At 38.6% G+C, this 14,078-nt stretch overlaps 1 protein-coding gene across 1 annotated transcript; it reads right to left on the reverse strand.

Moving 5' to 3' along the window:
• Window positions 1-275: 275 nt before the first annotated feature.
• LOC107956250 (uncharacterized) lies at window positions 276-3,053 on the reverse strand. Its single transcript, XM_016891965.1, has 5 exons — window positions 2,336-3,053; window positions 1,681-2,261; window positions 935-1,593; window positions 528-663; window positions 276-350 (listed from the first exon to the last, which is right to left on the reverse strand). Exons 1-5 carry the CDS (start codon window positions 3,051-3,053, stop codon window positions 276-278), a joined length of 2,169 nt encoding a protein of 722 aa, XP_016747454.1.
• Between the last annotated feature and the right edge of the window lie 11,025 nt (window positions 3,054-14,078).

Consider the following 14,078-nt stretch of genomic DNA (forward strand, 5'->3'; position numbering starts at 1 on the left):
CCTGAGAAACCATCCATGAGAAAAAACAAAGAATGCTTTGCTGTTTTATCCACCAAAGTATCGATGTACGGTAAAGTAAAGTTATCATTGGGGCTTGCTTGATTCAGATCACGATAATCCATGGACATTTGCACATTGTCGTCTTTCTTCGGTACCGGGGCTATGTTAGCTACCCACTCTGGATATTTAGAGACTTGTAGGAAGTCAGCGTCAAATTTTTTCTTTACTTCTTTTTTTATCTTCAACAGTATTTCGGGTCTCATCCTTCTTAGCTTCTATTGAACAGGTTTGCATTCTGGTTTCAGTGGGAGCTTATGGACCACAATATTTGTGTTCAACCCTGACATATCCTGATAAGACCAGGCAAACACATCATTGTACTCATAGAGCAAGGCGATTAAATCCCGATTGGTATTTTCTGAAATGGAAGTCCCAATCTTCACTTCTTGTTTCTTTTCTTCACTCTCCAAGTTCACTACCTCAACAGATTCTTAATGGGGTAGGATCTGTTTCCCTTCTTGTTCTACCATTCTCAGTAAGTCAGGAGACGAGACACAATCTTCAACATTTTTGTTAGCTTCGAATTCTCCTAAACAAACAGCCTTCTCGAAATCAATTTCAGGATTTGTAACGGGATTGTTCATGCCATTGATATCTGAGCACCTGAAAGGTGAATAGAAAAAGCTATAGAGGAGAATTGAGGTATTGGAATCAACGAGCACAATGTCATGAAATGATATGAGATACATGCAGGAAAGGATATGAATAGAATGAGTAGTGGCGAAGTTAATGGAAATGAAAAGAAATGACAATATAAAACAAAATGGATCTTCCTTAATATTCATTAAAATGATAAAGAGCAAACATAAGCTCTTACAAAATGAACCATACTGCTTAGGGACACATAAAATGAAAGGTTAACATTGGACATTACTCTGAAGGGGACTTAAAAACTACAAGGCGCTCCATAGCAGTCCAGTTGTTCAAAACAAATCTAGGAGGACAAGGGTGTATTACTGAAGCATTCCCAATTGCATCATCCTCATTATCGATAGCATATAGGCTAAGATTTTGAAGACCCTTTTCAATCAATAATGTCACTTGCGGATTGTCTTGCCTTGGGTACATCACCCCTGCTGATGTAAATGTTCTTGACAAAAGAAGATACGCCAACGGCTCCAATTCTATTTTTCGGTCTGAGGCTATCGCGATTCTTCTTTCTCGATCTTTTTGCAATTTTTTTCTTCTTTGATGTATATCTGGCTTGAACCCTAAACCGTATCGACCCTTGTGGTGCATTGGTTTCAAAGCTCTAACCATCCCTTGTAGATATTTTCCTAAACCTTTCCTCGCTCGAGCTCCTTTTTCCACAGTCAGCTTAATTCCCATCTTGGTGTTCCTCGACAGTTTGGGGGTGGGAATCTTACTCTCTTCAGCAACAAATGTAGCATTGATAAATTCCAAGGAACGAAAAGAACATTCTACGGCATCTTCGCTTATTTCAATGTAGGGTGCATCAGCAGAGATAGATGCGATGATGGCTTTCTCACCAGCGATAGTAATCAAACGGCTATCCATGATGAACTTTACTTTCTGATGAAGAGACGAAGGAACTGCCCCAACAGAATGGATCCAAGGTCTTTATAAGAGGCAATTGTATGAATGCGTGATGTCCATGACCTGGAACTCGATATCATATGCACATGGCCCTATCTCTAGAGGAATTTGAATCTTTCCCATGACCTCTCGTCGTGTCCCATCAAATGCCCTTACTATAGAATGACAAGGCCTCAGATAAGACATATCAACTGGCATCCTAGAAAGCGTGGCCAAAGGCATAACATTGAGTGCAGATCCATTGTTGATGAGCATATTTGGTACTATGTAGCCCTTGCAACTGGTTGTGATGTGCAATGATTTTACAGCGACCCTACCATTCGCCGGTATTTCATCATCACTAAAGGAGATGAAATTATCCACATTCAGATTATTTATCCACCTATCAAGCTTTTCCACAGATATATTGTTCGCCACATACATTTGATTTAACACTTTTAGCAAGGTCTTTCGATGTGGCTCCGAGTTCAACAATAGAGATAGTAATGAGATTCGAGCCAGCTGCTTGTTTAATTGTTCCACAACGTTATATTCACTGTGCTTAATAAACTTTAAGAACTCATGTGCTTCCTCCTCATTCACAGCCTTTTTAACTTCTTGCTCAGGTGGTATTTCAATATCATCCTCAACCTCGATCCAGCAACCTTTTTCTTTGGTTCAACAATTTCAGAAGAATAACATCTTCCGCTACGAGTAAAGTGTCCTACTCCACTAACACCTTCACTCACAACCTTAGACTTTTCACCCTCAGGTACAACGATATTGACATCATAATTCCACGGCACTGCCTTGTTGTCCTTGTAAGAGAAAGGAGCAGGTACTTCGATTATCAAACTTGGTTTAACTTCTCGACTAACTTCTTCCTTCTTTGCCTTGTAATAAATCACCAAAGGTATATCGACGTTGTAAGGGAAAGTCATCGATTGATTATCAAATGCGCATATTTCTCCTTCCTCGGCCCCATCCACCCTATCAAAGACCTTGACCTCGTTGTTATCCATCATGTCCTGAAGTAATTTTCTAAATTCTTTACAAGATTGGATGTCATGCCCTTCGACGCCATAAAAATCACAGAAACCTTGGTCTTTTGTACTTTCTTCTTTGAGAATTCTACTAGACAAGCAGAGCAAGCCATTTTCAACCATCAACTCCCATACCTTCTGCAAATGTGTCCTTACTTCGACAACATAACCTTTGGCTTGCCAATCGTCTTCATTTGTCACCACATTTACATTCCCACCAGTATAGTTAGGAAGAGGATTTCCAGTCACATTGCTAACACAATCGAATCGTAAAATGCCAACATCGATAAGACCTTGAACCCTCTTTTTAAAGGCAAGGCAGTTTTCTGTAGAATGCCCATGATTTTCAGCGTGGTACATGCAACTAGCATTAGGATCATACCATTTTGGGTATGGGGGCTTCAGAGGTGCCATATAATGTGGGGATATCAATTATTTTTCCAACAGCTTCTGGTATAATTCTCCATATGATATAGGAATTTGTGTAAATTGAGGTCTTTCAGAATTGGGTCTTGCTGATCTTTGTTCATTTTTGGGTTGGGTTTGTGTAGGCATGGTATTTGGTGGGAACATGGTGAATGGTCTTTGGTTATTCATAGCATACACGGGGTAAGAAGAAGGTGCTTGATAGTAAGGACCTTGAGGAGGAAAGTAGAAGTTTGAAGGTGGGCGATAATGCAGTCGTGATTGGGTGGGGTACAGATTGGAGGTACAGTGGCTCTCTTTTTTCTTCACGGGTACTGGCCTCTTCGAACTCTCGAGACCTTCCATTCTCCCACTCTTGACGGTGTTTTCAATAAGCTCCCCGGATATTACAATATCTGCAAAGTCCTTTGTGGCATTCCCTACCAACTTATCATAAAATGACACTTTTAGAGTGTTAATAAAGAGGACTGTTATCTCTGTCTTAGTTAACGGGGGATCCACCTAAGCTGAGATATCCCTCTATCTTTGTGCATATTGCATAAAAGTCTCTGTTGGCTTCTTTTCCATCATTTGTAAAGTTAGTCGATCAGGTACCATATCTGATACATGCTTGTATTGCTCACAGAATGCTGATGCTAAATCCTTCCATGATGGGTTTCTCTCTCTGCTGAGCTGATTATACCATCGAAGAGTTGAGCCGACCAAACTATCTTTAAAGTAGTGTACCAATAATTTATCATCGTTCACGTAACCATTCATCTTCCGGCAAAACATGATAAGATGCGTATTTGGACATCTTGTTCCATCGTACTTCTCAAAATCTGGCGCCTTGAATTTTGAGGGTAGAACCAGATCGGGTACCAAACTGAGCTCCTTGGCACTCAAAGCAGAGAAAACTTCAGCACCTTCTACTGCCTTGAACCTCTCTTCCAGGATTCTATAATTATCCTGAGCATTATTGTTATCAATTTTCAGCCTTGTTATTTCTACCGGATCATCTAGGTCTGGAACAATTGGATCTGAGGGATTAGCCCCACGGTTCGATACAAACATTCCTTGCCCTAGATGAGCAGATGGAGCAGGATGTTGTTCCAGGACTGTAGGTTCCCTTTGGGGATATCCTCTTTTCATTGTGTGGACATGAGGTGGAGTGAAACCCGGGGGATAAAGAGAATCTTGATTAGCTCTTGACTGAGGCGACTCTACGATATCAGGGGTCTGCATAGGTCCCTTTCCTTTGACCAAAGTCGTCATCATTTCCATCATTTTGGCCATTTGATCCCTTTGCTCGAGTGATTCCTCTCGAGATCTCACCATCAAATCTCTTGCCTCTTTCTATGACTTGGCTAGTTGCTATTGCAACTCTCTTTGAGTCATTTTCGTCCTTTCCATTCTTTCATTGAATTCGGCATCTATAGCTCTAGCTCTTAGGCGCGTCCTATAAGAATGACGTGATTCCAGACTTGCAGCGTAGCAACTGTGGATTAGACGGTTTTAACCTTAGCAAATGATTAGGGTGATATGTACATGCAATGAATGAATGGATGACTAATGACTAATGAATGTTAGTTATGCAAAAAATATGTAAAAAAATGGGTGTTGATTTCAAGATAGCCCCAAATTTGGACGTTTCATTAATCAAAAGAGTCTATTACAACAAGTTTTGCCATCCTAGTTTTAACATTTACACAAATTTTTTAGCCACATCGCCTTGTTTCTTTATACGTTTCAGGAACTCCAATATGCTTGACCTTTGGCTAGGAGGGTATTGGCAACTGAAAACTTCCACTTCATTTGATAATTGCACTACCTGCGCAGCCGCCTTGCGAATTTCATTCATCAAACTACCGAGATACATATCATTTTCTTGGAGGACTCTTCTGTAGGCGCAAATGTCTCTCTCATGCTAACCATTCTTCTCTTCTAAAGCTTTCAGGAGATCATCCAAATGTTGCTGATGAGCTTGCAGTGTACTTTCTAGACTTTGGATTTTTCCTTTTAGCTCTTGATGCTCAGATTGACTAGCCGTTAGTTCTACAGACATAGTTTCGTATTCAACATTCTTCTTTCTTAACTCTATTATAGCACATACAGCTATTTCCTCCTCCTTCTTCGCTTTGGCTTTCCAGAATTCCATCCCACCTTTGATATTGCTTAGTTCCTCCTTCCATTCTGCCGATGATTTGCCCAAACCACTATTCCTTATAGTGCCTCTTAATTTCTTGTTTTCCAAATGAAGGTTCCTTAAATCCTTTCTCGTGACCTAAACTTCTTTTTGGACTTTTTCAGTTCTGAATTTTTCAATTTGAACATCAATCTTCAGCTGGTAGTTTTCCTCCTGAAGAGAACTAATATCTCGTAACAGTTTAGCTTTTTCACGCTCGAACTCATGTCTTGCCAATTCCAGCTCGAACTATATTTCCTCTGAGAACGGATTCTGGTGAGCGACATCAATCGACGGGGTTAGTTGACTCTTCACTCATCGTTGCCTCCATATGTCATAATCTACAGTGATAGTATCAGCATAGAGAGCCAGTTCCATTAGGTAGATTTTCCTCCAAGAATTCGAAGTATCTTGCACCCTTTTCGTGTAACCCTCGCCAGTAAAGGCAAACTCTGATTGTGCCAATCCATCAGTAATTGGTACAAACTGTCGCAAAGCGAACTGTCTTTGAACCATCAACGGAGCATATCCAACTCCTCCCCATAATCCTAGCAAAGGCACCCAATCTTGGTTTCCACACTTGTATAACAAAACAAAACGACGAATCTGATGGGTGTCGAATCCACCAATATAAACCTACGCCTTAGTTTGCAAATTATGCAGTATAGGGAGTAGGGTCGATCCCTCAGAGACTGCTTTACAGCAAATTGTTCCTCTCTTTACCAGATTTTTGTCAGGGTAGTTGTTGTGCCCAAGATGTTCGGGGGGATAAAAATTTGAAAACCTGAAATTAACAGAAAAATAACGTCAAAAGTAAAATTTGAAAACAGAATAATAAAAACCGTAAAATAAATATTAAGAAAAATTAATTAGAATGAGCTCAGCTTTAGGCACGAATTTTCCTCTTCTTTGAACCGATCCTCGAAATTGGATGAACTCCTCTTTTCCAATAAGCTAGTTATAGCTACCAAGGATGCCTCGGACACCAACTCTTCCTTGTGTAAATTAGTTATGGAACGTCCAATAACTAATTCTTACCGATCGAACAACCACAAAACGTTCGTGATTTAGAACTCCGGCAGCTTTGCGTTCTAGAAGAGCCTAGCTCGAACCAATGCCCTCAACCGCGTGGGACATTTAAATCCAGTTACTACTTCCCTTAACGGAACCAAACAGCAATCTCCACTTGGCATGCCAATGTGTTCACAGAAAACCGATTAGAAACGTTCCTTTCGAAATTCCAACTGTACGTCTAACCACACTAAATCAAACAATGTCCTTTTTGACTTAGTGTTGATCTGACTTTATGAGTTGACAAAATCATACTCTTAATCCGGAGAAGTAATAAGTACTGGAATTTTAGGAGTTAAATGGCTCGGGTTCGTAACTCATGGGTTTTGACGAGGCTAATTTCGGCCTAAAGCTGAAAATGGGTTTAGTTGGCTAAGGTTTGGGGCATGTTGGTATTTGATAAATTAAATAAGGTAGAAAGGGTGAAAAGATGGGTGATGTGATTGAGTTTGGGGGGTGGAAAAAAAATATTAAAGTACGGTGGTTGAAAAAGGGAGTTTGAAAAAGGAGTTGTAAATGGTAAGTAGTAACAAGCTGGAAGTTTTAGGAATTGAAAGTTAAAGAAACTAAAGACAATAAATAAATTTGTGAAAAGTTGAAAATAAAGGTGAAATAGATGGTAGGCTACTGGAACTAATAAATTGAAGGAAAACAAACTAAAGAAACAATAAAGGCTACGTGGGAAAGGAGAGAATTGTCAGATAAAAGCTTAATATTTTTTTGATTGATGAATTGATGAACAATACAAGCTCTATTTATACTAAGGGATTTACTAAATTAGGAGCCAACTAGTCATAGGAAATTAAGGAAAAATATCCCATAATAAAATAAATCCCAAAATAATCTCCCCCACTAAGTCAACAAAATTTTCAGCTAATTAATATTGGAAAAATTCTATTTTGGCCATCCTTCTTTGCTTCTTTCTTTAATATGGCCCAATTGTTTCCTTTTTCTTCTATTTAGCCCCAAATTGCATTCCTGCACAAAATTCAATAAATATGGCAAAATTAGTGGTGCATTCTCATAAATTAACCAATTTAATTACATAAAATATGTAACTTTAGCATTTAATCAAATCTCCCCTACTTAGCTTATGCTAGTCCTCGAGCATTTTGTATGTATCTGCAAAAGGAAAAATTTTCTCCAAAATAGGACTTGACCCCCATGGTTTGCACAATTCAACAATTTAATCCTAGCATATTAACATCTCAAATAGCCTAGCCTAAGAAGTAAGTAAATACATTTTGGAATTTATTAGAGTTTGATAGACTTACCTTCATTTTATTATTTTATTTATTTATTTTTGTACTTAGGACATTTTTGAATTTTTTGACGCGAGACATGATAACAACCCAAGCACCACGTTCCGGTTACTCAATTCGGACGTCTCTAAGCGGGTTATTTCGCCCTACTCATGATAACTTGTTAGCGAAGTGAGTGCAAAGAAATTGAGCAGCCACACGAACCTTTTTACGCGAGATGTAATGACAACCCAAGCACCACGTTTCGGTTACTCAGCCCGATGTACAGCCCAAATTTTTCACTCTTAACATTCGTATCAGAGGAGTATTTTTTTTTTGCATTTAAAAATTTGACATATGATAAAAAGTAGGCAGTGAAGCAAACTCATAATTCCCAAAAATTTCTTACCCATGAAGTTTAGGTTATTGAAAAGTTTATGTGTAAAGAACTAAATAGCTAAATAGGTCAAACCATAAGTGTACCATCCCCAATTTATCAAAAGAAAAATTTTACCTTTTACCGAAAACATGCAGAAATAGCGATTACAGATAAGCAAATTAGAACCAATTTATATTTCCCTCCCCCCTACTTATTTTACATTGTCCCAATGTAATTTTAAAAAAATAAAAGTAAAGATAAGTAGGAGAAAGAAAGAAAAAGAAACTTCCCATGCATTTCAACGTCGTGGAGGGTGGTCTCGTAGATAGAGTGAGCCTTGGCTGAAATAAAAAGAATTTTGTGGGTTGACATGTGGAATTTAATTTTGTCTTGGAATATTTTCCTGCAAAAATAAAAATGAAAATAAAATAAAATAGTAAAAATAAATAATAATAATATGAAATTTTTTTTCAAATTTATTAGTTAAGCTATAAACTCGAGAAATAAATTATTAAAAACCAAGATTACGAGATTTGGTAAAACAGTCGTGATAAATGCACCAAGTAAGTTCCCAAGAAAGAGAGGTGAGTCACAATGGACATACTTAAGTACCAAGTCTTTCCTTAGACAGAACTAATCCTTGACATGCATTTTCATTTTCCATTTTACCAAAAATTTTATTTGCATAAAGGAAAAGAAAATTTGGGTTGCCTCCCAACAGCGCTTTGTTTAACGTCGTTTAGCTCGACGACCTGTGTTATTCAAATTCTTTATCCTTTTGTAATAGACTGCAAGGCGGTTGCATGATCTTCGAGAAGTCTTTTATGAATCGTCTGTAAAATTCGTACACCGTGAAATCATTCATGAAGACTTCAATGATTTTCTCGACATAATCGGAGAATATGCTCACCATGCATCTCTGGAAAGTGGCCGGAGCATTACAGAGTCCAAACGACATTCGTCTATACGCAAACATTCCGGAAGGGCACGTGAAAGTTGTTTTGTCTTGATCCTCTGCCTCCCTCAATACTTCGAGGATTTCTTTTTCCTCCTTCGCTTTCTTATCCTTTGCGAGCCTCTCTAGAAAAGGGGGTGGCAACACGAATGGTTTCTGAATTTCTAATTCTGGTCTGACTTTTGGATCAGAGATCTGCTTTTCCTGTTCCTTGTCTTGCCCATGACTTTTGTCTGGAACTGTATCCAGAATCTTTGTCTACAAAGAGTTATTGCACTTACATTCTGCCTAGGATTCGGCTCTGTCTGGGAAGGTAATTTACCTTGAGATTCCAAATGATTAACCGCCATCGAGAGTTTACTAACTTGATTAGTTAACTCTTGTATTGATGCGTCTATCCTTTGTTGGCGCAACATCGACGACAAGTCTTTCCATAACAGCTTCTAGAGATGTGCTCGGCTTGGATGACAGTTGCGGAGGTCTTGGTTGGAACGATGGATTATATCGAGGATTAGCTCCGTAATTCAAGTTGGGATGATCCTTCCACCCGAGATTGTAAGCGTTAGAGAAAGGATCATAGCGTCTTTGTGGAGGTCCCGGAAAACCTCCAACAGCATCAACATGTGCCTTTGAATTTTCGTTAAGGATTGGGCACAAATCCGTCAGATGTTCAGATGTAGTACAAACTCCACACAGTTAGGTCCGATTCTTCTTTTCTGTAAGCATAGATTGAACAATATTAGTAAGCTTATCCAATTTATCTTATAAGGATGAAACGTTTACCCCATTAACCCGTCTTGTGGGTTCTGAATTTGGCCGATACTGTTGAGAATTTGCCGCCATGGTGGATATTAGTTCTCTTGCCCTTTGAGGAGTCATATTGACAAGCGCCTCTCCACTAGCAGTGTCAATCATTTTCATTTCCATAAGGATTAAACCCTCATAGAAATACTGAAGAAGTGATTGCTCAGTCAAACCGTGTTGAGGACAACTTGCACACAGTCTTTTGTACCGCTCCCAATAGTCATAGAGCGATCCGCTTTCCATTTGGCGAATTCCCACTATGTCTCTCCTAAGTTCAGCTGCTCACGATGCTGGCAAAAATCTGTCAAGAAAAACACGAGATAAGTCATCCCACGTTGTAATAGAACCTGGAGGTAAGTAAAATAACCATTCTTTTGCTGTATCAACTAAAGAAAAAGGAAAGGCTCGAAGTTTAATTTCATCTTCGGTTACTCCTAGTGGTTTCATGCTTGAGCAGACCATGTGAAATTCTCTCAAGTGGGTATGTGGATTCTCATTCTTCAAGCATCAAAAAGTGGGAAAAAGGTGGATCAGGCCTGACTTCAACTCGAATGGGGTTTCTCCGATTGGATAGTTGTGCATAACGGTGTTTGCTCGTTGGGAGCAGCGGCTAGTTGACGAATAGTTCGGTTCCCCATCCTTTCTGGTTCGCCGAGGTTGTCTTCTACTTCTTTTGTTTTGGAAAGTGGTTCGGTCTCAGGAACAACCACTTCAACTTGTTTCCCACGTCGAATTGCCTCTGCAAGAATTGCTTGTCTCAATTTTTCAATGTCGATTTCTAAGAGCCCTTGTCCTAGCTCAACTTCTTCTTTACTTGCACGTTTAAGAGATTCTATCTCTTTTTGTCGTGCTCGTGCTGATTTTTCGATCACTGGGTCGTATTCGAGATCTCCGGATGAAGATCTAGTCATGAAGATGATTAAAACAATTATAAGTGTCGCCAGTTCCCCGGAAACGGCGCCAAAACTGATGGGTGTCGAATCCACCAATATAAACCTACGCCTTAGTTTGCAAATTATGCAGTAAAAGGAGTAGGGTCGATCCCTCAGAGACTGGTTTACTGGAAATTGTTCCTTTCTTTACCAGATTTTTGTCGGGGCAGCTGTCGTGCCCAAGATGTTCGGGGGGATAAAAAATTGAAAACCTAAAATTAACAGAAAAATAACGTCAAAAGTAAAAGTTGAAAACAGAATAATAAAAATCGTGAAATAAATATTAGGAAAAATTAATTAGAATGAGCTCAGCTTTAGGCACGAATTTTCCTCGTCTTTGAAACGATCCTCGAAATTGGATGAACTCCTCTTTTCCAATAAGCTAGTTATAGCTACCAAGGACGCCTCGGACACCAACTCTTCCTTGTGTAAATTAGTTATGGAACGTCCAATAACTAATTCTTACCGATCGAACAACCACGAAACGTTCGTGATTTAGAACTCCGGCAGCTTTGCGTTCTAGAAGAGCCTAGCTCGAACCAATCCCCTCAACCGCGTGGGACATTTAAATCCGGTTATTACTTCCCTTGACGGAACCAAACAACAATCTCCACTTGGCACGCCAATGTGTTCACAGAAAACCAATTAGAAACGTTCCTTTTGGAATTCCAACTGTACGTCTAACCACACTAAATCAAACGACGTCTTTTTTGACTTAGTGTTGATCTAACTTTATGAGTTGACAAAATCATACTCTTAATCCGGAGAAGTAATAAGTACTGGAATTTTAGGAGTTAAATGGCTCGGGTTCGTAACTCACGGATTTTGACGAGGCTAATTTCGGCCTAAAGCTGAAAATAGATTTAGTTAGCTAAGGTTTGGAGCATGTTGGTATTTGATAAATTAAATAAGGTAGAAAGGGTGAAAAGATGGGTGATGTGATTGAGTATGGGGGTGGAAAAAAATATATTAAAGTGGGGTGGTTGAAAAAGGGAATTTGAAAAATGAGTTGTAAATGGTAAGTAGTAACAAGCTGGAAGTTTTAGGAATTGAAAGTTAAAAAAACTAAAGACAATAAATAAATTTGTGAAAAGTTGAAAATAAAAGTGAAATGGATGGTAGGCTACTGGAACTAATAAATTGAAGGAAAACAATCTAAAGAAACAACAAAGGCTACGTGAGAAAGGAGAGAATTGTCAGATAAAAGCTTAATATTTTTTTGATTGATGAATTGATGAACAATACAAGCTCTATTTATACTAGGGGATTTACTAAATTAGGAGCCAACTAGTCATAGGAAATTAAGGAAAAATATCCCATAATAAAATAAATCCCAAAATAATCTCCCCCACTAAGTCAACAAAATTTTCAGCTAATTAATATTGGAAAAATTCTATTTTGGCCCTCCTTCTTTGCTTCTTTCTTTAATTTGGCCCAATTATTTCCTTTTTCTTCTATTTAGCCCCAAATTGCATTCCTACACAAAATTCAATAAATATGGCAAAATTAGTGGTGCATTCTCATAAATTAACCAATTTAATTACATAAAATATGTAACTTTAGCATTTAATCAAAATCCAAGGTGCCCTCCAAGTTATATCTTCAGCACGAAGATTCTGAAAAATCGAGACCCAGTGCTGTTCAGTGACATCCTTTGGCCAATCTTTGTCAAAGTAGGCTTCTAACGGAGCGAATGTTTTTGAAAACATACGGAAATGTGTGCGTTCCACTTTCTAAAACTGACTAAAAATCCAAACATTAAGTAACTGAGCGCATCCGAATGAAACGCCCTTCCCCGTTCTTCCTACAAGCATTTAGGGATCGAAAAGTCTCGGTCAATATGGTTGGGACGGGGTTGATTCCTTGCCTTAACTTTTCAAAGAAATCTACTACCGCAACATCAACGTGCCCAAGAACCTTTGGGAAGACGATCAGTCCGTAAATGGCCAAGGAAAACAAATCTATTCTTTTCAAAACATCTGGATGATTCAGAACTTACTCCCGAAGAGAAAACCACGGAACACAACTGATTTCATTCTTCTTCTTTATCTATTTTTCAGCCCATATATCAATCATCCCCGTCAACTTCATTAGCTTTTTCTTGAAAGTCATTGGTTTAGGTTCCTTCACATATATCTTGTTGAGTTGCACATTGTCAATGCGAAGCAGGGCAGCATACTCTTCTATGGTCGGAGTCATGTCTTCCTGATTGAAAGTGAAACACTGATAGGCTGGGTCCCAGAATCGAACCATGGCTTGGATCAACTGCTCGTTCACATTGACTGCTATCAAGTGAGCTATATCCCCGTACTTTTCAGTGAAGATGCCTCTAGTATCTGAGTCTCATTGTTTCCAAATCCTAGTCAAGTCTTCGAGATCGTTCTGACGAGCATTTGAAGTCACATGCTCGGGAAGATCAGAGGTGTATCCTTCCTTTAAACTGTCCCCTTTCGCTTTTTGAGTCCTCAAAGACCAATCTCGGACTACAGCATTTTTCTCAGTTACTTGCGTAATTGACTCCTCCATCAGAAACCCATTTTTTACAACCAATCTCTAATCAACACCTTCCTCATAAGATGCCTATGATGCATGATGAAAAATAAAATGAAGAACAAATAACCTTGGTTAGAGATCACAACAGATATAAACAGAAGAAAAAAGAAAAATAAAGACTAAGGAAAATTTAACAAATTAAGTTATTCAATCATGTAATTTGGTGGAACAGACCCACACATTTTTTTTGCCCCAACATGCTTTACAAAAACTTACCGCACATACCATCAGACAATCTATCCGACCCAATTTATTAAACAGACTCAATTCATTTGCAAATAAGTGTAAATGTAAAAGAAATAAAAGGTAAGAGGCGTTTCTCCCGTGTACTTATTTTGGTGACTATTCAATGGACGAGGGTTCGACATGGCTCTAATCGGGTGGCTCATACGGTTCACTGTATGTGGTTTCGGTTCTAGAAAGGTACACGAATTGTCCGTACTATCACCTACTAAGGCTAGTATGGAACATCGGTCATCACTATCACAGGCTCGCGAGCTCAATTCAAGGGATTACATTTACTTATGCCTATGCGGAGGGACAAGTTAACTCACAAAAGCATAAGTCATATGTAACCCGGAAGTATTTCACTAGCCTGTGCGGAGGGACGAGTTAACTCACGAAGGCATAGCGTTTACTTCCACTTAAACAGACGGAGCCCAGGTAGAGAGCTCATGTTATGCAAGAATGCAAGTGCACGGTGTGTGGGGAGAAACTCACAAACCTTTTTATTTTTTATTTTTACTAAAAAACAAACTAAAAAAACTGTAAAACTTAAAGTTGAGAAAAAACAAAAAAAAATAAAACGAGTTAAAAAAATATTAATTTGAAAACCGGATGCAGATGCATGACTTTTTTAAAAATAAAATTCAAGGATCACGATTAAAAATTAATTTGAACAAGAAATTTTGAAA

Source organism: Gossypium hirsutum, chromosome D07, assembly GCF_007990345.1.
Source record: "Gossypium hirsutum isolate 1008001.06 chromosome D07, Gossypium_hirsutum_v2.1, whole genome shotgun sequence".
Lineage (NCBI taxonomy): Eukaryota > Viridiplantae > Streptophyta > Magnoliopsida > Malvales > Malvaceae > Gossypium > Gossypium hirsutum.

Excerpts from the sequence above, each read along its gene's own strand:
- LOC107956250 (XM_016891965.1), bottom strand. The coding sequence starts at position 3,053 with ATGGCACCTCTGAAGCCCCCATACCCAAAATGGTATGATCCTAATGCT. Across the intron at positions 2,262-2,335 it reads GTCTAAGGTTGTGAGTGAAG|GTTGCTGGATCGAGGTTGAG; the intron begins GTGTTAGTGGAG and ends CCAAAGAAAAAG. Across the intron at positions 351-527 it reads CTCCTGACTTACTGAGAATG|GATATGTCAGGGTTGAACAC; the intron begins GTAGAACAAGAA and ends TGGTCTTATCAG.